Genomic DNA, 27,708 nt, shown 5'->3' with positions numbered 1-27,708 from the left:
AAGGGAAAAATGGGGCACACAAAGAGCTCCTTCCATAGGAGTCTCCGAGAAACTCTGGTGAGGGCACTGCAGGGAGTCCCTGATACAGAGAGGGATGTACAGTAGCATATATGAAGTTTATGGAGTGGAATAGAGGGATGCATGCAATGAATTTGGCCTACATGAGCATAAAGTGTGCAGCCCCCACTGATATGTAAGTTGGATTCTATTCTATCGTCCTCATCTTTAGTCTTCAGTTTACAATGATAACTTGACTAAAGAAGCTGGTGGTGAAGCAGGTTTTAGGAACTGTCAAGGCTAATCTGAACCTTTGAAATCAGAGAAAGAATGAAATGGGATTGCAGAATAAACATATTACAGTTTGCTGCTTCTGCTGAAATGATCAACAGTTTTCACCATTTAAAAATCTTTGTTTCAGAGTTAGCTCTTCAATTACATGAACCAGACAGTCCATACATCCTCAAATGATTTCTCCGAAATGCTCTCTTTTACACCAGGGTTCTGAGAGGCTATGAGTTAAGTACACTGTTAATGGATAGCAAAAATGTACATAACGGTATATTATGGCACCCTGCAAAACTAACTTGGGGAACTGCTTCTCCAAAGAATTATATTTTTAGATCATTTTTAATTTAATATAAAAATACACAGAATGATAGCCATTGTTATTCAGCTCTTAAAGACAGAAGCCAAAATCTGGAATATTTGTTTTATTTTTTAAAACATATTGTCGTGTTCAGTTTTTACACTAGATTTCCCATTTGGTACTTGATACAGCAAGTAGTAAGTTACAGATGTCCCGCTCGTTGTTTGTTTCAGAATCTAGACAACTGTAAGTAAGAAGAGTGATAAATTATTATATATACAGTTTTAAGCTTTATTAAGTCAGTACAATCCCCTCTGAATTCCCTTAGATTTATTACTAAAAGTTTGTGGAAATTTCAATGTATTTTAAAAGCATATCTGATATATAGGATAGAAAACTGTTCCACTTGTTAAGCATCACTCAAGAACTCAGACATGGAATCATGTCACATTTTGATCATTTAAGCAGGAACACAGTTCAGATGCATTTAAAGCAAATGGTCAAATTCAATAGCTCAAGAGTGATTAATCCACTCCCTCCCTCAAAAGAACAGCACAAAAAAACAAATAGTCTTGCACATGGCTGAAGTTACTTCTATAAGGCAGGTGATAATAGGGTAGATGTTTTAAATTGGCTTTGTTTGTTTCAAGTGGAATCCACTAATACAGCTCTACCCTGATATAACACGGTCCGGGGGAGACAAAAAATCTCACCGTGTTATAGGTGAGACTGCGTTATATCAAACTTGCTTTGCCACCCCTCCCACTCCCTGACTGCTCCCTCCAGAGACCCCCCCTCAATCACCCCCAGGACTTCACCCTCTACCCAACCCCCCTGTCCCCTGACTAATCCAACCCCTATCCACCCCCACCTGACAGGCACTCACTGGCAGCGGTAGGAAGCAGAGCAGCACGGCCCCAGTCCGTTCCACTCTGCCAGCTCCCAGCCACAGTGCTCCGCTTCCTACTGTCGGTGAGTGCAGGGAGGCTGGGGGAAAGGATCCACCCCCCCACACTCACCTGCGGTAGGAAGCGGAGCGACGTGGCCCCAGCCCGCTCTGCTTTCCTTGCTCCAACCCCAGCCGTGTCGCTGGTGGGCAGCTGGGGAAAGGTCCTGCACTCACCTGCCCAGCGGGAAGTGAAGCGCTGTGGTTGGGAGCTGGCAGAGTGGAGCGGGCTGGGGCTCGGCTGCTCCACTTGCACCAGTGCTGGTGAGCGTGGGGGGATCCCTTCCCCCAAGCAACACAGCTGGGGCGAGGGAAGCAGAGCAGGCTGCTCCCCGCCCCTTCCTAATCCCCTGGGCCACTCTGGGACAAAAGTGCCCTCTCACAGCTCCTGCTCCCCAGACCCGGGGGGGGTGGTGGGGGGGAGCCCTTGACTGCCCCCGAGACCCCTACCCTTTATCAAACCCCTTGGCCCTGGCCTGGTCCAGCACCCTTAACACGCTGCTCAGAGCAGCATCTCAGACTTTACCGTGTTTATGTGAACCTGTGTTATATCGGGATAGAGGTGTACTAACGTTAAGATTACTGTACTGGACTAAAACTTTACTAAAGTTAAAACAGATATAGCCAATTTGCATATCCCTTGCTTTTATGCTGCAGAAGGTACTCATTTCGCTAATTTTAAATGCAACTTGAGACTTTTGCAGCCACCTGACACTCCGGTATATTTTACAAACAAAATATAACCATATTTGGATGAAAAAGCTGGTGGAATAAACGTCTTCTGCAGACCCGTGAAAAGATCCCAAAGGAAAAGCTTGAAGCACCATCTTAACTGAAAGTTAATTCCATAATATTAAGTATTGCAGTTTCATTGTTTGGTAACTTAAAGAGGACAAATATATCAAGAAACTCAGTAGTCAAAGGGTACTGGATCAATTCTTCAAAGTTTAAAACACTATCTGCTCTTCAAGTGAAGGGATGTCATATTGGTGGATTTATAGCGACAGAATGGCAAAAATACTAAGCAACGAATATGCTGCTAAATCTTCCTATCAATACACTGCTCTGTGCCATCACCTAATTAAGGAGCAAAAGTCTTACCACCAAATTCAAATGAATCTGCACTCCAATGCCTTAAACTAGAAAGAAATCTGAAGAGCGGCTCAAGAGTGACAAAATATTGCTTGAAGACCTCAGCTATGGCATTATGCACCATGCCCAGGAGAACAAAGCCCAGACCTGCTCTACACTTAAGCTTTACCAATTTAACTATCAGTCAGGGGTAAAAATTTTTACTGACAATTATACCAGTAAATATTCTTGTGTTGATGCATCTGTACTACTATAGAGATGCTTTATTATTAGCATTGCTCATTTTGCTTCCTGAATCAGAATAACCTACACTGGTTTAAGAACTTTTATATCAGTATGATTATATATAACCATACTGGGGGGGGTGCCTCTAACTACATTAAGTTTTACTGCTTTAAGTATGTTATTAACTACAGACAAGTTCCTACTAGCAAGCAACTTTTCATATGTTAGCTCTTCAAGACCACTGCCCCACCCTCCCACATCTATCATTATTCCCTGTTCCCAAAATCTGCTAAAGTCTTTAAGACAGGGACCTGATTTATCAAGTTACACATACACTTTGAAGTTATAAGACAAAATGTTACTGCTTAAAATACCAACCTATTATAGTTTTATTCATCAGCCTGTTGTACTGTTCCCTTCTCGGAAACATAGATACCATCCAAGAATTTTCTGATATCCTTATTCTTGACTGTGGTGGCCTGCTGGATCAAGGCAGCTACAGAAAAAAACAAGAAATTTAAGACACGGCAAGGACACTGCCCTAACACAGCTCATTCTTATGCACACTCCAACATTTCAGCTGATGACAGAAAACTAACAGGAAATGAAACAGCTTAGAAGGGACACTGCCAACTTGAAACAACTAAACTCCTTTAAGCAGCCTAGAACTTTCAGGTGCCAGCTCCTCTTGCCAATATGAGTTTTACAATCATGTTTTTAAATGTTTTTCTGCTGCTGCATAAAAGACCCAAACAAAATAAAGCTATACAGGGAAAGCAATATAACTGACCAAGTAAATGCACTGACAAATAATCTTTATGTTTTACATTTTTAGCAATAAGTTGTACTTAATTTTTGGACAGAATTTGATTTAGCTATCACTTCAATTCCATAGGAAGTTTTTCAGGAACAGTTTGTGTTAAAATATAAAAAAAGTTCCTGAATGAAGCTGACACCTGCAAATAAAATGGCTACTATTATAGCATAGTGACATCTCCCTCCCTCCCTCCCTAAATACTTAGTATACAAACCTGAGTTGGATACCAATTCAATGTCATTCCCTTCAAGAATCAACTCATCCTTCTGGGCTTGAGATACTGCACAGGCAACACCTAAGAAAAAGGAAAGTACACAGTAAGCTGAATATTTATCTGTGGAGGTATGGCAGATGCACTTTCTGTAACTTATAAACATTCAAGGAAAAACAGTCGCTGTTTCAGAAATCGTTTGACTTCATTTATAGACCTGTAAGAGACAATATGGATATTACAAGAATTAGCTTTCCATTATTTATTATGGTAGCATCCAGAGGCCAATATTAGGACTGCTCCTGCTTTGTGCTAGGCACTATACATACAAAGTTTCAGCTGCTTTCTATTATAAACCCGATTAAGACCTTCACATCCTGCAACTCAAATCAAAACCACTGCCTGAAGTGTAACATTCACAGATACAAGAGTTTGAAAATTTAAGAATTCATTTTGGATAGTTTTACAGCTAGTCTGTTAAGCTCCAAATTTGGCTGAACGTTATTCAGTTACCACTTGGGCACTTCAGAAGTTTTGATGGCTAGTTTTGGACATGTCTGCTACTTTACTTTTTAAATCAAGAACTGCACAAGTGAGATTAGTGAGGCCAGCCATTTGATCAAAATTTTACCTCTTACCTTCCATGCAGGGCAAAGACATTCCTGTATCTTCACACAGTCCTCAGAGACCCACCACTATCACTCCATTATAAACCACAAAGATAAGTTAGCCAAATAGTAAATATATATACACAAACAGCCCTTATTGTATCTGCTAATGTTGTCTGAAATGCAACCAGTTATCTACCTCGATGCTTTCATCCAAAGTGGTGATCAAACAGATCAACCTAATTTACTCAAAAATCCTTCCCACTGTAAGGTAATAAGTGTCCATTATAGCCCGTATTCATATCTGGCTGTGAATTCACAAACTTTAGACCATTCTGAATATGAGCAAGTGCGGATTACTTCATTAACTCTAATCTACATGTCAAAATGGAACACTGTTTGCTAATACCAATACTACTGGTGTTTTCAAAAAGATCCCAAAGGCTTAAATATTTTTTTGTGAATTAAGCTGTAGTACAATGGGTACGATTAGTTTATAGGAAGATAACAATTTGTACTCTTAGAGCATGCGCAGAAACATTCTGAAATGCCTCCAGTGGCAGATATTTAATCTCTACAGGTATAAAATGCAGTTAGGGTTACACGTCCATTTGTCCAATAAACTTAACCAAAATGCCTACTGCCACAAACACATCACGTACTGATGAGGTACAGGTAAGAGTATGTGTCAAATGAATAAAATTGTTTGAAATTGTATTTTTGAAAGATTTCTGCAGATAGGCCGCAAACTAAGCTTTTCATATGCATCCTTAAAATAAATGTAAAGTTCTTACAGCAGTTAATCTTTCTGTAGTCACTGCATTAAAGAGACTGAACACTGACCGCTGTACATAAAGCTACAACTTTACAAGCTCCAACAAGATTCCTAGTTCTTTTAAGTCTCCCTAAATTAAAAATTTCAAATGATAATGAAAAATGTTTAGAACAAAGCCAAAAGCAGAAGTGTGTCCTGGATGTCTCTTGGAAACCAATAAAATCAAGATTACGTATGCGGGGGTGCCGATGCAAAATATGGGACCTTCAGAAAAAATCTGGATCTATCCAGGTTTATTAAGAGATTGATCAACATCTGAAAATCATATTCACAGCCTCTATCGAAATCGATCTGTTGTTAGCACATAGCACTTTTGAAAGTCAGGCCATAAACAATGTGTCTTCTGATGCTCATTACAAAGTTCACAGCACTGAATCTTACTAGAAACAAGTTTGTTACAAAAACACATTCACAGCATGATATCCACTTCAATTAGCGAAGTACAAGGCCTCTAACTATACTTACCTGGTCTCATGCGCACCCTGCGGATGTATTTCTCTCCCAGGAAGTTACGGATTTCCACAAGTGAGCCATTGTCCTGTATAACTACGTTGATGGGGAAGTGAGCATACACAGACCTCATTTTGTAACGAAAGCCCTGGAAGTAACCAAATAAAAAATGTTACAGTAACATTTCTCAAACTAGGGGCTGGATTGGAGTGGTGGCAGGAAGAGGTGACACCTTAAGGGAAGGGTGGAGTGGGGATGGAGCCTCAGTGGGGGGGACTTGGGAGGATGCAGCAAATTTTTAAAATAAAATGGGGGTCCTCGGGTTACTGACATCTGAGAACCGCTTTGTTACAGAACTAGAAGACTCCAAAACTAGGAGATACATTTAAGAGTTACTTGACAAATGTGATGAAATGTTAGATAGTTTCTGAAGAGTATTTTAACTTTTAATAGAGAAGAGTTGCTTTTGAAGCATCAAGCCCGTATTCATATCTGGCTGTGAATTCACAAACTTTAGACCATTCTGAATACGAGCAAGTGCTGATTACTTCATTAACTCTATTAATGTTAATTACCTTTGGGTCTTTAACATTTATGCTTAATGTTCTCTCCCAACTCTAAAGTGGTCTCACCGGCAAAAAAAGATCATAGCTAACCCACACTGTACACAATACCTTTCATTTAAAATGGCTAAAAAAATTCTCGTAAGAATGAAGTTGACTGATATTGTTAAGAATCACATGAAAAATATTCTAATTCAAAATAATCAAATGACAAATATTCTATTTCAAAATAAAACTTACCAATGTGACACCCTTGATCATGTTTTGAACATGACTGCAAATTGTACGAACTGTTGCCAGCTCCTTTCTGTTTCCCCACCATTTGTCAACCCGTAGCTATAATAAAAGTTCAGCAAAGTGTTCAGTTTCAATTCAAAATTAACAAACATGTTTCCCATAAGAAATTAAACTGTTTTCTCTATAACCTTCAGCAAATCACTTAATCTCCACAAGTCCTAATTTCCACATTTGTGAAATGGAGCTTTTAACACATATAAAGGAGTTTGAGGAATACTGATACGAAGTGCTTTAAAACCCTCAGACAACAAATATTTGTGTGAATGCAAAACATCGAACAGGCAAAGAAAACACAGGGCAATAACAAAGCAAACTTCCTGGCATTGTTCCATCAACATTTTCCTGAATGGATTGTCCAGGTGAGAAGCTAGCTCCTTTTCTATATGCATTCAAATCTTTGACCTCTCCATACTATCAACTATAGTCATGGCAAGTTTTGTGCTATTAAAAGACATGCCCAAGACAATTTAACTCAGGTGCACTGAGCTATCAATACAGCAGAAGTCTAGGTTAATCTTGCTTACTACATATAGTTACAGTTTAAATAATAAAATACTATACTGAACAAAATTAATTTGAAAATCTAAAAGCATCATTCAGTAAATGAATTAAAAGTTAATTCAATGTTTCTAATTACATACCTACTCCACAATTTTTAACATTAAAACTACCCCAAAACTGTAGCTCCAAAACGGAATATTTAAAAGGACCATGCCCACTGACAGACACCCATAATACCTGACTACATATCAACCCTGGCTCAAACACCCAAGATGTGCCTCACCATCTTAGAAATGTATATGACACCTATCTGTGTATCTGACCACCTCATAATCCTAGTATTTAGTCTCAAAACAACTTGTGAGGTAAGAAAATACTACTGTCTCTTTTTTAAAAATAAGAACTCAGATAAGCAAGGCTAAGTTACTTTCCAAAGATCACATAGGAGTCCCTCTCTGAGACAAATTTAAGTCTCCTCATTAGTATCCTAGACACTGGATCGTCCTCTCTGAATATGAAAATAATCCCAAAATATCCCTGCAACGCTCACCTTTTTGTGCTTCTTTCCCAAGAGGGAGAGCTCTACATTGATGTGGTTAAAATCCCGGCGCAAAGTCCCTCTGGGACCTTTCACAATAACCGCCCGGCCCTTCAGAGAAATGTCGACTGGAAGACAAGGAAAGCTAGTGTTACCCTGTGGCAGGACGAGAATACGAAGCTTACGTGGAACTAGCAAAGGACTGTACCTTTCTCCGGGATGTCAACAGTCTGGTTGCTGAGAATGGTCTTCATTCTACAACGACAACCACAGGGGTGAGGGCAGAGACACCGAGACACCGCACTGCACCTTTCCCAGCCCGCACTAAGCCCAGCCAACCCCCTTCCAACCGGGGCCCACAGACCAAGGGAGCGGCCGCTGCGCCGCTCCACGCCACGCACGGGGGCCGCAACAAGCCCCGCGCCTGGACACCCGCCATTAACGCGCCACAGCAGGTGCTCCGGGTCACTGCGGCCGGGGCAGGCTCAGACTCTTGCGCGGCGACAGGCCGCCGCAGCTCCAGCCCGCCAAGGAGGAGCGGGGGGAGAACCAGCGCCGGGCCCCGGCCTAGCGTCCCCGAGACCGGGGTGGGGGAGGTGTCTGTGTCTGGGGCTCTGCCCGCCGGCCCGGGGGCAGGTACTTCCCCGGGGCGCCCAGTACAGTCCCTAGAGCCTCCGTGTGCCCGGCGCGGCATCCTCGGCGCGCGGGAGGGGCCCGGGGCGCTGGATGGCAGCAGATCGCGGAGCAAGGACACTCCTTACCTCGCCGCAGACCGAGGGGAAAGGGAGAGCGTCTTTCGTCATCGCGTTCTTGTATCCCCTCCGTCTAGGCATGACGTCATCACGCTCGGCCACCCGGCTCTGAGGCGGAAGCAATCGACCGCCGAGCGCACTAAGGCCCGAGCAAGAGGGGAATGGGACCAGGGAGCTCAGACGAGTACCGATCTGACCGATCGGGATTCGTCCTCCGGGCTCGGTGAGGGACAGAGCAGCTGGCGGTGGCTATGGCGCTGCTCCAGCGCGGCCGCTGCTGTGGAGCCGCCGCCACGACGAGCCTGAGGCGGCTGGTGCTGGGGCCCCAGGGGCGGGTGAGTGACCGAGAGAGGCGGCCTGCCCCGGTCCCGCTCGCCAGGCGGCTCCTGCCCACGGCCGGGCCGGGGTCTTTCCCGTGCGCAGGGCCCCGCCGTCNGCGGCGCCGCTGGGCCCCTCCGGGTGAGCTGTCCCCGCCGCGGCCCGGTTCTGTGTGTCACCGGGTCCGGGGCTGCGGCCGCGGACAGACGGAGCCGGGCAGTCCCCGGCCGCCTCCTGCCTCGGGGTGCAGCACACGCAGCCCCAGGGCATCTTGGCCTGCAACCCGCGTCTCAGTTGTTGTCCAGGGCCACTCCCTGCTTGCAGGCTTCGCTCTCCCGTTGAGTGTCTGTTTCCCTGAGTGTGTGTTTTGCGTTTTTCCAGGCTAAATCTCATTTCTGTTTTAGCTGTGATTTTAGTCCGAATAGATCGGTCCAATAAAAGATATTACCTTACTCACCTTGTCTCTCTAGTACCCTGGGACCCACTGGCTACTACACTACTGCATTGATCCCTTTGTGTTTCTTCTGTGTCCTCCCTGATGTTTGTGAGATCTCCCAGTTTAGTGCCCTCTATACAGGGCTCAAATTGTGGGGAGGAAGGGCTGCTGGTAGTGGCAGGACTCTCCCAAGCTGTACCCACAGCTGAACTCTGGTCACTTGAGATGACAGAATGAGATGCTTCTCACAACAGGTGTTCAAAATATGGTTGTTGCAGGCTCTTTTGAGCCCCTTGAGCCCGGCTCTTCTGCAGGAGTTCTAACACACTGTATGCATAATAAGCTTGTGCCTGTGGCCCAGGATCGCAGAGTTATATAATGATATCTGAATCTAAGCATTCATTAGAATTACATTTCTAGCTTACATGGTTGCAAAGGAAAGCTCAAAAATATGATCTGAGTGTAACTGATGGAGTTATGTTTGCTTGTGTCTTCAGTCAGCCCTCCAGCAGAGAAAGAAGCAGCAGCTACTAGAGCCATGAAGGAAGCCCTATGACCATCAACACAGCAGAGATGGCCCCAGCTGCTTTGGGACAGGAAGAATTGAGGGACTAGTTCTATAGGATTGGCCCTCTTGGTGAGGCTGGGGCTTAGCATGCACTTAAATGTTAGGTCAGCATAGCTGTGTCAGTCAGGAGAGTTAGAAAATCACAGCTCTAACTAACCCCATTGAAGATGCAGCTATGTAAATGGAAAAGTGCTTCTATTTTTAACCAACTTCATTCAGGTAGGTGGTGTTCCTACACCAATGGAAGAAACCCTTCCACCAGTGTAGGCTGCATCTGCATTACAGGGATATGTCCTCATATCTATGCCGTCATTGCTATACTAGTATAGTCTCTGTAGTATAGACAACTTAGATCCCTGAGATCTGTTCTTTCTATTGAGCCTTTTGGCTCTACAAGACAGATTGGGAGGGGAAAATGATGTTCATTTATGTCTCCAAAACGAGGTACCACTCAGAATAGATTATATTGGTCTGTCATTCACCTTTGCTTTTCTTATATGTTTTGATAACAGTGAAGGTTCACACTGTTGATATTTACATTATCGTCATTGAACAAATGGGCTGCTCATCATCGGGGATTGGGATTAATGGGGCAGTTCAGACCACTCTGAACTATTGTTTTATGTTTCCGGCAGACTCAGGCAGACATTGTTCCATTGGTTTACATCACTCATTTTATGTTTTCAGGGTTTTCTCCAGAACCATAAAAGCTACCAATTTTTTTAATGGAAATTAAGATTCTGGATGACAAAAGGGCAAACTCAAAAAAAGAAAAAAAAGAAAAAGAAAATCCCAAACCACTGGGTTTGTGACTTAGCCCAGTTTGAGCCCTGTTCATTGATGCCATTTATCTCCTCTTCCAGATGCTATTAAATAACACTGGATCCTAACAACACACCCTGTAGTTTCTCACTAGACTAGACATTTCCCCCACTACTTGATCATGCTCATTTTCACCTTTTTGTTTGCGGTCCTTCAGTTAGTTTTTAATCAATATGACAATATTTATACCCAAACCCATATTAATTAATGTTGAGGTAAGGTCTTGTGGTACTTTGCATTCCTTCCGGTCTGTCTTGCATGCATTGAAGCCGAAAGGATTATTATTCCAACAAGGCCACTGTGGCACAGAAGATCAAACAATCTGCCCTATACAGTGGGTCACCAATAGAATTTGAGAGTTTTTAAGACTTTTATGGTGAAGTGTCTCAGACATTCCAACTACATCACCTAGAGGCTTGCTTGGCTACATGTTAAGAATCTCCCATTCCCCCTTAGCTGTCAGAGCTCACTGAACAATGGCAAAATCGAATTTTTAGGCCTAAAAAGGAAATTTTTTCTCTTTGAACTCTAAGGCCACCAACTTAAAAACACTACATGCTTTCTCATGTCACTACTGACTTTGATGTGCAGGTTACTATGGGTGATTTCTTTGGAAGATGTATGTTTTATATGGTAATTTATTATGCTCTTGTTTTAAATCACTCTGCTTTTTCTATACTGGTTGCTGCTGGTGTATTTGAATGCTGCTAAATTTTAGTTCCTCCATTTCTAAGAATGTACCAGCGCCATCCTGCCCTGTTGCTGTAGTGGTGTTGGAGCTCCCTCCTATTTGCAAGTGTTTGAAGATTATACTTGCATGTGCTGTACACTTTTTGCTCTAGTATGTGCTTAACCAAGCAATACAATAATTTAAGCTTATTGGTTTGTTCACATTTTAAGTGTTCAGTTCTTCCCTTGTTTTGATTTTCACTTTTTGAAACTTACAGGCTTTGCTGCATCTGTCCCCTTTCTCGCTACTGAGATCAGAAAATGTTATTTTCCAATCTCCATCTGCTGATTGCCTATGTCTAGATTTGCATATTATTCTACTTGAAAACAAGAGCCAAAATTCTGCCATTGGATGTGTGTTCATAGCTCCCATTGAAATCAATGAGAGCTGAGCACAAACTTCCAAGGATGGAACTTGGCCTTAAATTAACAGGTAAAAAATAAACCTTTCACAGTCGTTCTATACAACTTTTATAAGGCCTGTAAATTGTTAATTTTTTGGCTTCTGTATGAAGCTAATACAAGCCCTATCAGCTCTCAGAGATGCATACCATCAGTTATCCAATACATATTAGCACATTTATGATTAAAAGGGTAATACAGTTCTGCTCTGTTTAGGTGTGTGAAAGCCATGTGTCTAGCCAGTACAGAGCATCAAGTTCTTTGCCAGATGAAAAGAAGGAGTTTCTGCAAAATGGACCTGAATTGGAGGATTTTGTATCTGGGGATTTTTCTGACAAGAGCATGTGGACTGAGTATAAAGGCAATTTAAAACGCCAGAAGGGAGAAAGGTAACTGTAGCTTTAAGTAATTGCACTCTACTCTGATGTAGTATCATGCTTTGTTTAGTATTTGATATCTCTTGTATTCTACTGTACAGAAATACCTGCGTATATCATTATTTTTGTCAAGTTGTGTGGTACTGGAATGGCTACTTCACACTCCATTTTGGAAGGAACGGTCCTTTGAAAAGGGGAAAGCATTAGTTTCCCATATGAACTCTTTAAGCACAACATGCGAAAATACGATAACTAATAGTAATTTCAACACAGTTGAGAAGATTAACTGTTATGAATACAAGTAAAAAATTTGAGTACCTAAAACACCATTGGCAATTTATTTTTATTTTCAGTGTTTTGGGCCCAAAAAATAGTGAGTGGTTCTACTTGCATAGCTCTATTTTAATTATAGCTGGGAAAAGAGTCACTTATTTGATTCATAAAATGTTGCTGGAGATTCACAGAACTAAATAAATCACTTATGATTTTGGTGAGTTTGATTGTTTTTTTTTAACCTAGCCCTGAATGTATTCATGCTACAGACAGGTTGCACCACAATTGTTTGTGGTTTATTAACAAGTAATGAGCCTGTAAATTGGTAGTGCCCAGCACCACTCTGTGTAAAGGCAGTGGTAATATCTGAAAGTCTCATCCAAAAGTAATGTAATATGCCCTTGTATATGTTTTGCCCTACTTTAACATAGTAACTGTAGAACATGTGTTGGAACTTGTCCAGTGTTAGTTGCTAATTGCTTTAGTACACTAAATAATAAATGACAATACCAGGCATCTATCTTTTATATAAACCCTTTTATTATTATGACAATCGGTGTTAATCTATAAAATTTGGTTCTAATCTGAAAAAGTGATTGTAAAAATGACATTTTGGACTTTATGTTTAGTGTCTCAATGATTTCAAGACCAATTCTGCCCAGTTTACAATTTAAGATGATGATTTTTTTTCTAACTTCCAGCTACACAATGTGAGTTTGAAATCTTAAAAACAAGCTGGATTCTTTCTGGCTGATGCATCCCCAACAATAAAGAGTCTGCAATCAAACCTTGGCCCCTAATCCTGTAAAGAAAATTATGTCGCAAAGTTTGCTTTCATTTACGCCCATGAAACTCCATGAAGGCCAGGGAAGTTCCACCAGTGTAACAAAGGGCAGAATATGTCCCATTCTATGGCACTGACCAAAAGTTTTTAGCTGTCCATACTGTACTGGTTGTGTACTTTGAAAAATGCATTTTAAACAGTATTCTAGATGAACAGTAGTAGCTATGATACCTCTGGTGAAATAGCCAATAATATATCTTGAAGGCATTGGAGTGCTTGTGCCATGAATAGTAACAAATTATAAATATATATCATTGGGACAATATGCCCAATTTGTGTTTTTGATAGATTGTTGGGGTTTTTTTTGTTTTTGTATGTAGATAGATTCATGAAGACTAAATTCAAAAGCTATGAAAAACAAAATGAGCCACCCCTTCAGAATTTGTTAGGAGTTTGTAGTAGCTGTGTAATTATATTGCCAATGTCTGAATTACCATATATAGCATGGCAGTAAGGTTAGTAATCTTAAACCCTATAATTATGGATACTTCCATCTTAGTTTGGTGGCAGGCTAATAAATGAGGATGGAAATGAGAAGTATGGTACTTTTTTGAAATATATTAATGCTCATTTATGAATCGTGACCAGCTTCAAGCAATCTTTCGTACCCAGAGACTGTAACAAAGTAAAGTAGATCTACGAAATTAAGTGATTGTATGTAAGTAATTTATTAATCCTTATATTTGCTTGATATTATTCAGGCTGCGACTTCCTCCATGGCTAAAAACTGAGATTCCCGTAGGAAAGAACTATAATAAACTGAAGAGCACACTGCGAAGTTTAAATCTTCATACTGTAAGTCTAATGCCTGACATGTTTTCTTCTAGGAAGAAAGCAATGTTTTCATGATGTGAAATTCACCTCTTTGCTCAAGAGCAGCAGAGAGCTTATGCATCACTTATGCCTTTGCGGCTTAAGTGGGAACATATGATGCATAGGTCTTGTCCTCTGCTTTTGCACAGGGGTGAATTTCACCATGGAGAACAAGGAAAGAAACAAACAGTAGAAAATTTTTCATTTTCCCTGCAATGATCTTAAATATGGTGTTGTTTCTCAAGTCCTCTAAGAAGTCAAAAGATTATCAGTGTGTCTAATTTAAGTGGAAACACTTGTATAATTTTTGGGACTGTATGTTAATAATTCACATGAAAAGAAATTCAAGAAATGTTTGTGTTCTCTATTAAATATGCCTCCCCACTGATGGAAAGAGACAGAAGATGTAAGACAAGTGTAACATTCTTTTCTTCAGGAAAAGATTGTTCTGTAATGTATCGCAGATCATGTGAATTTTTTATGAACTTTTTTATTACATCTAAAATGTGCATAATTAATGCAGTTTAGAATGTGCAATTCTGACAGTTATAAAATAAATATATGGAGATATACCTATCTCATAGAACTGGAAGAGACCTTGAAAGGTCATTGAGTCCAGTCCCCTGCCTCCACTAGCAGGACCAAGTACTGTCCCTGACGGTTATTTTGATGAGCAGTTTTCAGGAAGATGTGTAGTTCAGAGGATGAATGGTGTTGGGGTTAAGACACGAGATTGGGTGTCTCGTGACATATGTTCTCTTCCCAGCTCTTCCACTGACTGGGGCAACTCACTTAACCTATCTGTGATTTAATTTCCTCCTCAGAATTTCACTACCTGTCTCAGAAGACAAATTCCTTTGGTGAAAAGTGCTATAGAAATGCAATTTATTATTATTAATATAATTTTCATTATAGGTGTGTGAAGAAGCACGATGTCCCAACATTGGAGAGTGCTGGGGTGGGGGTGAGTATGCTACTGCTACAGCAACTATCATGGTAAGTCAATTACCACTTCTTACAATAGGAAATATATTCTGTGGTAGCAAATTTGGATATACAAAAATCTCCAGCATAGTGACACGTATATTATGCTAATGTGCACAACAAATCTCTCTCCTACGGTTATTAATAATTGATTCTTTGAAGTAGCATATTCAGTGGTTTCTGAGCTAGACAATACAAAGTTTAAAATATAAAGTTAACATAATCTTTTCTTATTTCAGTTGATGGGTGACACATGTACAAGAGGTTGCAGATTTTGTTCAGTAAAGACAGCAAAAAATCCACCTCCATTGGATCTTAATGAACCCTACAATACTGCAAAAGCTATAGCTGAATGGGGATTGGATTATGTTGTACTGACATCTGTAGACAGAGATGGTTAGTATGTTGTCAGTAGTGTCTTCCAGTATAAGATCCCATGCACACTATGCAGAAGTTTTAGAGTCCTCAGTCAGTTTGGGTTAATAGAGGTATATGATTTAAACTTTTATGTGATTGATGAAAGGAATGAATGACATAGAAACTTTTCAGAGACTGCAAAATGCTCTTCCTGACTAATCCTTACTCCCCTACTTCTGATGCAGGCAAAATACATATAGAAGATATGCCATTATGTAATTGGTTAAACGTTGGTTCCTTATGGAACTGATTCAGTCTATTTGAGTAGAACCTAATTTTAAAAAAATATTGCTACCTTTCCATTAAGGTTGTAATGATTCTTTTGTGCTGTTGCTATCTTGGTGGAAAGACTGTATCAGAGAAAGAGTGTTTTGTATTCCATTGAAAGACCAATAGTTTCTAACAGTGGCTTTCAATAAAAGAGCAGGAACAATTTCTTTTTGCATACATTTTTCTTTTCTTAAACTACCCCTGTGGGAGAAAAAAGGAAATTAAACCATACAGATCTGTACTAAGGTTAAAGGGCTAAGGTAAACTCATATATAATCAAGGAAATTTAGAATGAAGGTTCTGACTCTGTTCTAACTAACCATACTTAGCCTGGGTATTGTAAGGGTATGGTAGCATACCTATTGTACAACTTAGGCATAAGTAGTAAGTTAAGGGTGGAATTTCAGCTTTAATTTAGAATCGTTTTACCTTTTTTGGGGTAGATTAGACTCTTAATATCAAAGCCACACAGAATTACACAAAAGTATTGTTTTTAATGTAAAAACACCAAATTATTGCATTGTTTCTAGATATTCTAGATGGCGGAGCAGAACACTTTGCAAAAACTGTATCACACTTGAAGGAAAGGTATATTATTAATTTATTACTATTCATTATTATTCAGCATTTATGTTGTGGTAGTGCCTAGAAGCCAAAAGCAGACTGTGCTCTATGGTGCTATTTGCCGTACAAACATGTAATAAATGGCATTCCCTACCCAGAGAGCTCACATGTCCAGTCCTGGATTTTTCATCCTCGCTTGTGTAACACTGTTAGATTAAATAGGCAGGAATGTTCTCCTGCTGAATTTCAGTTATCCCAGATTCCTTTTAAAAATTAAGCACTAAACTGTTTCTTTGGACCACACATTTAGAGCAGTGGGAAACATCTATCCATTTTTTTGTGGATGTTTATATTTTAATGATAGGGTTCTAGCACAGTAATAATGGGTTTGGGAAAAGATAAAAACCTTTGTAACTGGGTTCCAAAGATAATCTGATTTATTTTTCAGCTCTGACCTCTAAACTTTGCCATTTTTCCAAAGAGGTGCTCTTTGTGACCCTGATTCCACCTTTATATTTTCCCATTTACACCTTCTACTTTCCACTTTATGCGTTGTGCCAGCATGTCATTTTGGTAGCATGTTTGCATCTTTGTTAGAAGATTGTAGATTTAATTCCTGCAGCCTGACTTGGGCATTTGCTTAATACTTACCCTGTAATGAAGACTAGAGGGACTCACTTCAAAGTCTATCACCACTACTTCCTCGATTACCGGGAAGTGTTTCTGGATAGCAGTGGTTCTCAACCTATTTACCACTATGGGCCATGTATGCAGCTCTCTGTTTTGTGGGCTGAATCCACACAATATATATATTATCTGAATGGCCCTGAGGATGTCACATGGGCCTCAGCTGTGTGCTGACTGGGCTGCAGGTTGAGAACCACTGCTGAATAGTGATGCAAAGTACTTCTCCATCCAGCTTGGGGTAGCCAAATTCCAGCTGTTGGGGGACTGGATTAGATTCCCAAATACCAATGCAAAGTATTTACAGTCCATTAGACCAGATGTCCCCTCTTTCATTCAGAAGTTCAGATGTTCAAATCCTATTAAAAATCTTGCTAAGTGTAGTATGGAGCAAAGATGAAGAAAATGAAATTCACATGTAACCTGCACTTAATTTGAGCAAGACTGGTGAATCAGTAGACCATAGAAATGGCTCTGATGTTATGTTCGACTTATGCAACATTCATATTATTTTGTGCACTAGTCAAAGCAAGAGTTGCACCTATACAGTAACTCCTTACTTAGCATTGCAGTTATGTTCCTGAAAAATGCAACTTTAAGTGAAACAATGTTAAACAAAACCAATTTCCAATAAGATTTAATGTAAATGCGAGGGGTTAGGTTCCAAGGAAATTTTGGGGGCAGACAAAAGGCATTATATACTGTACAGTACTGTGGTTGAGAAGTTCCCCGACTTACCTCACACAGGCACAGCCCGCTGCAGGCAAGGATGCTAGGAAGCACCTTCATAGCAGCAGCAGCAGCAGCTTTCCCAGAGAAGAACAGGCACTGACTTTGCTGGGGGATCCACTCCAGGCCCGTCTCCTTCCGTCCCCGCTCCACCTCCTCTCTGTAGCACGCCACATCCCTGTTCCTTCCCCCCCAACCCCAGAAAGTCCTAGGCGCTGCCAAACAGCTGTTTAGCGGCACTTAGAACTTTCTGGGAGGGAGGGGGAGGAGTGGAGATGTAGCGCTTCCCTGCTTCTCCCCTTGCCTCCCAGCACTTTGTGCTTAGGACTTTCTGGGAAGGAGGGGGAGGAGCGGCTGCCAAATAGGGGGGAAGCACTGGGACAGAGGGGGAGCAGGTGGAGAAGAGGAACTTGTGCAATGCTCCCTTGTAAAGTCTCTGTTCTTCCCCAGAATCTTACAAGCAATGGACAGAGCGGGCAGCCAAACAACGTTATAAGGGAGCATGTTCCCTAATTGAGCAGCGATGTAACTTTGAAACAATGTTAAGCGGGAGGATGTTAAGTGAGGAGTTACTGTACTATGTTTTGAGTAAAAACTAACTCTCAAGTATTTTCAGTGCACCACTGTTTTAGATGTTTACCTAACTTAACTTTACTTAGTAGATTTAAATATCAACATCGTAGATTTAGAGTTGTTTTAAAAAATATTGAATTTTGATTTCTTTTAAAATATTCTGATATTTTAGTATCATGTTATTGAAATAGTTTATTTGAGCATCAATAATAGAAATATCACGAGCATGTTTATTTTTCAATCTTTGTTTTTCAGGAATTCAAAAATTCTAGTAGAATGTTTAACCCCTGATTTTCGAGGGGACCTTAAAGCAGTGGAGAAAGTTGCCTTGTCAGGACTAGACGTATATGCCCATAATGTGGAAACCGTTCCAGAGTTACAGAGGTGATTAAAGGTGATCTATGTATATAAACAAATAGTAGCATGTATATAGTTAAAGGGTATTCTGTAATGTTCTTATGAAAGCAATATTTAGCTCAACCAACATTAAACCTTAGCTATAGGTTCCTTTAACTCAACTCATCGTTACTACATGCATCACTTACACTTATAAATAGTAAAAATCCTCCATACTTTATAATCAAATAGCATCTAAAGTTAAAAATTAAAAAGTAGATAATACAGTTCTATCTGCCATAAATTTTGAAGTAAATTTTTCAATGAGAAGCTTGTCTTACAAAAGAAACAGGAAAGGAAAAATACTGATTTTAACAGACCTCAAGCTAGATCTGTTTCATAAGAAAGATAGTATACAAAAAAGATGCATGTGATTACATTAAACAAAATTAGGTTTTTTTCATTTTCATATGCTCATTGGACCTCTTTTTGGAGGGAAAGCAAATTTACTTGGAAAGCCAGTCCCTGTATGTTTTTTTAGCATATATTCAAACCTACCTGGCTGCATAATAGCAGCACCTGGAGCACCCACGGAGTCAGCGCCTATTACTATGGAATTATGTTTTCAAAATGAGGATGTATTTATCACACTTTGGCAAATAGCCCACAGCATTTCTCCATCATTATTATGTCTCAGTACCAGCAGTGGGAGCCAGGTCCTGTTGTCTTCATAGAAAAGTTATATTACACCTCTCAGTGAAACTTCCAGAATCCTCTGCTCTTTTCCCTCAATAGCCATGTGTGTTGTACATGATTTTGACCAGCAGAGGGCTACCTATCTTGTAAAGTAGCAGATTAAAAGTTTTATAGACCTTAAAAAGTGGAGTCAGCCAACTCCTTTTGTTTGAGTGACCAATGTTTTTCTACCACACAGGAGGGTCTCCAAGTACGACTCCATACCTCCAGCCATTGGCCTTTTTTTCCTAATAACTTGGAAATTCAGAGTGATGATATAACACTCTGAGGTCTCCAGCTAAACTGTCTAAATTCAGCTTAAATATGGGTAGGCCATATCCACGCTGCTGGTCAAACTGTGTAAACTGAATTAGCCCAAACCAGTTTTAATGTATGTTTAAACTTCACAGTTTTAATGTACACTAAAACTTCCCAGTATAGACTGTTCTTAAGTGGCTCCAACTAAATTTTCATATAGACTTCAAATACAGCTCTGTCAGGGCTGTTCCCCAACATAAGCAAAAGAGTTAAATCTTTACTATTGTTGATTTCTTTGCATTATGGTAGAGCTTGTTGGCCCTACAAAATCAGGACCTCAATACTAGAACCTGTACAAACACTTGATAAAAGACCGTCCTCGCCCTAAAGACCTTACAATCTAAATAGACAGTGGGGTTCTGCACAGAACAGCTTGCAGGATTGGGGCCTAAGTAGATACTAATATATGTCCTACCACTGTAGTATCTTTAGTGCCTTTGTTACTCCTTGGGCCAGATTCCCTCAGCACAGGAAAGAGTGAGTGCAGGGAGGGCCACTGTCAGAGACCCATACCAGCTCCCTGATTCTCAGGCTGTCCCAGACCTAGGGACCATATGCCCCCTCAGAATTTTCATAGGGCAGTGGAGCTCTCCTCTGCCCACTCCTTAGCCCTCTGTGCCCTATTATACCTCTTCCCTTTCCTGATACTTTCCCTACAGTGAAAATGGGGGCAGGGTAAGGTGGGGAATGGCATTAATGATAGCTCTGTCAACTTTACGCCATTCCATTAGGCATATTCTCAGCTGGTCAGCTGTGAACCAATTACATTCCGGTTGCACTGCTGGGGGTTGGAACGCGGGGCGGGGGAGGTGCCCACGGGTGCTGACAATCTGATCCCTAGTGGTTAGCTGGAAACAATTTTCTGCAAAGCTGGGCTCACAGAGCAGCAGCACTTTGGTTGCATCAATCACAAGAGAAAGTAATGGAAACATGTTTTTTAAGTGAAAGCTTTGTTTCTGCAGGAATTGACAAATATTTCAGAAAGTTGCTAAAATCTCAGTCCCCCTCAGTGTTTTGCACCTGTGATTTTTCCAATGTCCCTTATCTCATGCATCTCTGTGTTTTTTTTTTTCCTATGGTCAAAACAATATGAATATTTTTAAAGGAAAATACGTGATCCTCGGGCCAATTTTAAGCAATCCTTACAAGTTTTGAAGCATGCTAAGAAGGTCCAACCTGATGTAATTTCTAAAACCTCCATTATGCTGGGATTAGGTGAGACAGATGAACAAGTATATTCAACAATGAAATGTAAGTTGCATAACTTAAGTATATGTATAAGCTTTACCATGTTGGAACATAGTTGAAGCTTGACCATTGCAATATAACTAAAATGGACGCACATGCATATAAGTTGGTCTGTTGGAAAAATTGTTTTCTAACTTTTTCATGCAATAAGGTTTTGTTCAGTTTAAAAATTGAAAACTCTGCCACAACTGTTGTTTATACTGCTTTCAAATCAAGAGGAATAATTTCACTATCAGAGTGCTGCAAGGGCCTGATCTAGCTGCCATTGAAAACAATAGGCATCTTTCCATAGACTTCAGTGGGAGCTGGATCAGTCTTCATATCATTTAATGTTCATAATCATTTCAGGATCTCAGATGTGTACATGGAATGTTTTATTTATTTCATTGTACCTTTTTTATTTCATAACTAACATAAACGATTTTTTCTTGTTTTCAGAATAATTCTTTTTTGATTTTGATGCACAGATTATTTTAATTGTTCCTCTTCCCTGAGCTGCAGTACCTTCTTATATGAACTTTTGCACTTACCTCTAAATTTTGAGAAAAATAAAGGTTAATATAATGTAAGTAGAACCCTGTATAGGATGAAATTCATGAATTCATATAATTCCCCCCGTCTCCACCCCAGGGGGAGACAGCAGGCCTGTCCATCTACTACTGCACTGTGGCATTTCCAGGCAGCATCAAAGTTAAGATTCAATGTCTCCTGCCTCTAAGACACGTTTGTGTCAGCATATTTGGAGCCAGGGTCTAGCCCACCTCCCTTGTGTGCAAACCACCCCCATATGCCCATCCGGTTGCTCTCATCTTGCACTTCTTCCCTCTCAGTGGCAGGAGTTATATGACGTGAATTTAAGACGGCTATCGATTTAATCATAGTTAACTCACACAGTTAACTCAAAAAAATTAATCATGATTAATAAAATCAATAAAATTAATCATGATTAATTGCAATTTTAATCACACTGTTAAACAATGGAATACCAATTGAAATGTATTAAATATTTTGGATGTTTTTCTATATTTTCAAAAATATTGATTTGAATTACAACACAGATTACAAAGTGTATGTTATTTTTGATTGCAAATATTTGCACTGTAAAAATGATAAACAGAAGAAATTGTATTTTTCAGTTCACCTCATACAAGTACTGTAGTGCAATCTCTGTCGTGAAAGTGCAACTTACAAATGTCGATTTTTTTTTTTGTTACATGACTGAACTCAAAAACAAAACAAAACAATGTAAAACTTTAGAGTCTATAAGTCCACTTAGTCCTACTTCTTGTTCAGCCAGTTACAAAAACAAACAAGTTTGTTTACATTTACAGGAGATAATACTGCCCCCTTTATTTACAATGTCACCAGAAAGTGAGAACAGGTATTTGCATGGCACTTTTGTAGCCAGCATTGCAAGGTATTTACATGCCAGATATGCTAAACATTCATATGCCCCTTCATGCTTTGGCCACCATTCAAGAGGACATGCTTCCATGCTGATGATGCTCGTTAAAAAAATAATATGTTAATTAAATTTGTGACTGAACTCCTTGAGGGAGAATTGATGTCCCCTACTCTATTTTACCCACATTCTGCCATATATTTCATGTTATAGCAGTCTTGGATGATGACCCAGCACATATTCATTTTAAGAACACTTTCACTGTAGATTTGACAAAACGCAAAGAAGGTATCAATGTGAGATTTCTAAAGATAGCTACAGCACTTGAACCAAGGTTTAAAATCTGAAGTGCCTTCCAAAATTTGAGAGGAACAAGGTGTGAAGCATGTTTTCAGAAGTCTTAAAAGAGCAACACTCAGATGCAGAAACTACAGAACCCGAACCACCAAAAAAGAAAATAAACCTTCTGCTGGTGGCATCTGACTCAGATGATGAAAATGAACATGCCTCAGTCTGCACTGCTTTGGATTATTATCGAGCAGAACCCATCATCAGCATGGACGCATGTCCTATGGAATGGTGGTCGAAGCATGAAGGGACTTATGAATCTTTAGCACATCTGGCATGTCAATATCTTGCAACACCGGCTAAAACAGTGCCATGAGAACACCTGTTCTCACTTTCAAGTGACATTGTAAACAAGAAACGGGCAGTATTATCTCCTGCAAATGTAAACAATCTTTTTTGTTTGAGCAATTGGCTGACCAAGAAGTAGGATCAAGTGGACTTTCAGGCTCTAAAATTTTACATTGTTTTATTTTTGAATGCAGGATTTTTTTGTACATAATTCTACATTTTTAAGTTCAATTTTCATGATAAAGAGATTGCACTACAATACTTGTGTTAGGTGAATTGAAAAATACTATTTTTTTATAGTGCAAATACTTGTAACCAAAAATAAATGTAAAGTGAGCACTGTACAATTTGTATTGTGTTGTAAATGAAATCAATATATTTGAAAATGTAGAAAACATCCCAAAATATTTTTTAAAATGGTATTCTATTCTTGTTTAACAGTGCGAGTAATTGCATGATTAATTTTTTAATCACACGATTAACTGTGATTAACCACTCAATTAAAAAATTAATTGCAGTTAATTATTTTAATCTCTCGATAGCCCTAGAATGTACCAGTAGTGAAATAGTTTCTTCACAGAACCATTTTATTCTAAGCAGATGTTCATGCCAACTGTAATTACAACGTTAAAACAACTGAAACAATTCATGCTTTTCATTCTACTTCACTATGGGGCAAATCCAGCACCCAGCTCTAATAGCTAGGACAGACATTGAGAAGGGGAGGGGAGGAAGAGCTATACATAACCTGATTCCTCAGCCCTCCCATGGATGAGAAGACTACACTGGTTGCACTGAACAGCATCTTTCAGCAGCTGGATAGGAGGAGGCTGGATTTATCCTTAATGACAAGAGTTTCACTGAATCCAAGTTTGGTATAAATTAGTTCCACCCTGTATTGATATCTTAGCAGAGAGGGCGTATGTGCTTCCTGAGGCATCAAAACTAACATATCCCACCAAGGATGTAGAGCTGGTGGAAGATATTGGCAATTCCCCTTCGATTTATTCTTTCTTCATTAGAATTGTATGCATAATTTCAGCATCAATCCTCTTGTAACTGTGGAGTAAGATGAAGTATTTTCTTTTTATGTGTAGTTGGTGTTGCAGACTGTGTCAAATTAAGAGTCTGACCTAGATATACTAATCATCATCATCATCATCATTTTTACCCAAAAGGAAGTAAATAATGAATGCCGCTAGAACATGAAAGCTCAAAAATTGAGAAATATGGACATTAAAGATAAACTGCAGAATGCTAGAAAAGGAATTCTCATCCCTGCATTTAATTACGGGGTATTATTAATGATGAAAAGTGTGTGATAGATACTTTACAAATAAATAAAAAGATACAATTCAGGCTTCAAAAGCTGACAGTCTAAACAGGTATTATGTAGACAAGTGATAGGGTATTGGATACAACCAGAAGCAAATGTTTGCTGGTGATACTTAGCACAGGTCAATCACTTTAAAAAAAAATTCACTATTTTAATACTTCTGAGGAGAAGAATCAGGTTTCTAGACCTCATGCATGAAGTGAGTTTTTAGGAAGGCATCTAGGCATGAGATACTGGAGGCACGATGGACCAAGCTAGGGAGGAGTAAAATCAATCGCTTTAAAAAAAAACAAACTTAAATACTATACAAAAAATTTTAAAAATCAAATAAAAAGCTGCTTCTTCACAGTTCAGTGTGGGCAGATGGCAAGAGATTATCAGATTTGTTGTAAATTGTACTTCAACAAAATGCCAAAATTAGCCTAGTCTAATGAAGTATCGGGAAAAATGTCAGATCCCGCTGAGAGACAGATACACCAGCCACATTCACTCTTAAGGAGATAGTAAAACAGTGAAAGGATTTACTAAAACTGCTTGAAATCAGTTTTTAATATATTTATTTTTATTTACTAAGTATCTTGTTGTTATAAAGTATTTATACCTAAATTCTGCAATTTCTCTTTAGTGCTTCAGTCATGCCCTCTGATGCTATGTATTGGAGGGTAGAATTTAATCCCTTATTTCATGAGTTAAGGAGTGACTTGCACCCAGAACTGTATTTTAGGTAAGATGATTTTTAATCAGTGATGAAAGATTATGATTCTGTCACCTGCTAAGAAGGCACTTTTCTTTTTTATAGTATTACGTGAAGCAGATGTTGACTGTTTGACCTTAGGACAATACATGCAACCAACAAAACGTCATTTAAAGGTACAAATGTGTTGAATTTACTGGATGCAGACTATGACCTGTACCTGATACCATTGTACCCCTTCCCTTGTCAGAATATCTCGTGCCCATCTACACACCTTCTCACTATATGCCAGCTATGGATTTTTGAAGAGGACTCCCCTCAGATTGGGTAGCCATGCTTGCTCCTCCTCACCTGCCTTTTCTCAATAGTTAATCTGCTCACCAGTGTGGGGCTGTTATGGGCTCCATGTTAGAAATTCCTGCCTGATGAATATTGTGAAATGTATAAATCCTAAAGTAATTAAGAGTTTCATCTTGCCACATCCTGGCTGAACATAGAGTTGGCATTCCAGTTCATTAACATTAATTATACATTTCAAAGTTATTACAGTCTGAGTAGAATTATTTTTTTCCATCCAGGTTGAGGAATATGTTACCCCTGACAAGTTTAAACACTGGGAAAAAGTGGGAAATCAGCTTGGATTTCATTACACAGCTAGTGGTCCTCTAGTGCGCTCCTCCTATAAAGCAGGTAAAGTACTGCACAATGTTAAATTATTATGTAAAGGTACAGATGTAAAGTAATTGATATCAAAAGCTCACAATAATGGTTCTTTGTTTTTTTATACAGAAAATGTATTGTCTTTTATAGTTCCTCTAAATGCGTTGCTATTGAACAGTTATGACACTGCTTATACTCACATTTTATAAAACTAATATGTAGCACTACACTTACTGTTCCAGGTATGGATTTATTTAAAATGTTGTGTATAATTTACAACTTTTGCCATTAGCTTCTGAGCAAAGTGGGCTTTAAAACTGCTCCTCCTCATCTGTTGTGTCTTTTGATAGGGCTTCAGAAATAAGCCATTTTAGTAACTGATTTTTCTTTTAGAAAGTTCAGTGTACTAAATTACAGCTGGCCCTACCTGAACTAACATGTGGGACCATATTCTCTTGCTGTGCGTGGGCAGCAGAAAAGAATCAGTTGTGGTTCTATGCTAGCTCCAGAATAATATAGAGCACCTTTCAAGTACTTACACCTCACAGCACTGTGTAAAATAGGGAGAATTCCATTTTATTATTGGATATGCTGAGACACAGGAAGTTAAATAACTTTCACGCAACCAAGCACTAGCAGAGTTGGGGAAGACAACCCAGGAGTCCTGACTTCCAGCCTCATGCTGAGATTGTTAGAATCCCTGTTGGGTAGGTTTGGATTTTCTAGAACATTGGGCACAGTCGACGACATGTATACTGTTTTATTTGTTCTGTTTAACCCCTAAAACAACTAAAACTGATTTATAGGTATTAATTTTCATTTTAATTAGGTGAATTTTTCTTGAAGAATTTAGTAGAGAAAAGGAAGACAAAGGTCATCTGAAGGTGGAAGTGGACCCATTTTAAGTCACCTACAGCTTTAAAGAGTCACTTTTTCATAAGTTCAGTTAATTCCAAAAATACAGCATCCCACATCACGGAATGATGAATTAAATTAATATTTCTAGAACACTGCTCCCTTGACAAAACAATTGACACTAATTCATCTAGTTCTTTTTAGTTTCCATAAAATTACAGCTACATGGTACTTTAGTGTTCAGTGAATTATCAAAAGCCTTAGCTTTAGAATGTATCAAAACAGAGACTCTGATTTGGTGAGCAGAGGAATTAGGAGGAAAAATAAAGAAAAATGAGACATATGTAAACAAAAATGGATGGATTGTGGAATCTGATATAGCGTATTAAATGCTGAAATAAAGAAAAAAATCTTGCCACCTGCTGCAGTGGAGTTGTGACTTTTTTCTTCTTCTAGGAGTGCCATCTTTACATTTATTTATTTATGTATTGGGGACTAATACTTGTTAGTTTGAAATGTGTGGAATCTTTCTAAGATGTTTGTTGATATTTTTATATTAGCACTCCACATCTTGTCCTTTTCTCCTGGGCCCCACATTTTCACTTTCCACCAAGTCCATGAGAGAAGAGTGGACCTGTCTAAAAGGATACTCCTGAGGGAATTCTGTGCCAAAAAAATTAAACATTCTGCATGCAGTATTTTAAAATTCTGTGAAATTCTGCAAATTTTATTCATCAATAAATAAATGTGGAGGTTCCAGCATTGAAGTAGGGAGCACAGGCCACTGACTGCGCAATGGTGGGAGATCAGCTCCAGCTCCTGCCCTAGGACATGGACTCAGCCATGAGGCTGCACCCTACCCTGACACAGTGCAAGGCCCAGACATGCCCCAGAAACACCCTGGGTCCTGCCTCTCCATGCCAAGCACACTAGATGTAGACAGGCAGGCTTAGCCCAGCAGGATCCAAGTGTGGAGTGGCTTAGTGTGGGGAGATCCAGGTGTGGGGTGATAGGGTTCTGTGTGGGGCAATCTGGGTGCACACAGCTTGATGGGGGGGGGCATATAGGGAGATCTGGATGAACAAAACTCATTGGATGGGGTTTCTGGTGCAGAAGCAATGGGACTCTGCAGGAGGGGTCCAGGTGAAGGTGGTTAGGGCTCAGCAGTGGGAGGGGGGGGGTCTGGGTGCTGGCTTGGTGGGGCTCAGTGAGGTGGGGGGGGTCTAGGTGTGGGGAGCTAGTCAGAGTGGTCCAGGTGCAGGTG

General features: G+C 39.8%; 2 protein-coding genes across 2 annotated transcripts; one reads left to right on the top strand and one right to left on the bottom strand.

Moving 5' to 3' along the window:
- Window positions 1–695: 695 nt before the first annotated feature.
- RPL9 (ribosomal protein L9) lies at window positions 696–7,984 on the bottom strand. Its single transcript, XM_032790775.2, has 7 exons — window positions 7,878–7,984; window positions 7,682–7,797; window positions 6,574–6,669; window positions 5,786–5,918; window positions 3,881–3,961; window positions 3,228–3,345; window positions 696–830 (listed from the first exon to the last, which is right to left on the bottom strand). Exons 1-6 carry the CDS (start codon window positions 7,921–7,923, stop codon window positions 3,239–3,241), a joined length of 579 nt encoding a protein of 192 aa, XP_032646666.1. The 5' UTR covers window positions 7,924–7,984; the 3' UTR covers window positions 696–830; window positions 3,228–3,238.
- A 607-nt stretch (window positions 7,985–8,591) lies between these two features.
- On the top strand, window positions 8,592–26,866 carry LIAS (lipoic acid synthetase). Its single transcript, XM_032790752.2, has 11 exons — window positions 8,592–8,756; window positions 11,913–12,085; window positions 13,892–13,985; window positions 14,919–14,999; window positions 15,227–15,383; window positions 16,205–16,262; window positions 18,480–18,608; window positions 20,719–20,864; window positions 25,035–25,105; window positions 25,508–25,619; window positions 26,419–26,866. Exons 1-11 carry the CDS (start codon window positions 8,673–8,675, stop codon window positions 26,469–26,471), a joined length of 1,158 nt encoding a protein of 385 aa, XP_032646643.1. The 5' UTR covers window positions 8,592–8,672; the 3' UTR covers window positions 26,472–26,866.
- The last annotated feature ends 842 nt before the right edge of the window (window positions 26,867–27,708 follow it).

This window comes from Chelonoidis abingdonii, chromosome 5 (genome assembly GCF_003597395.2).
Source record: "Chelonoidis abingdonii isolate Lonesome George chromosome 5, CheloAbing_2.0, whole genome shotgun sequence".
NCBI classification, from domain to species: Eukaryota; Metazoa; Chordata; order Testudines; family Testudinidae; genus Chelonoidis; species Chelonoidis abingdonii.
This window is presented reverse-complemented; position numbering and strand designations above follow the sequence as displayed.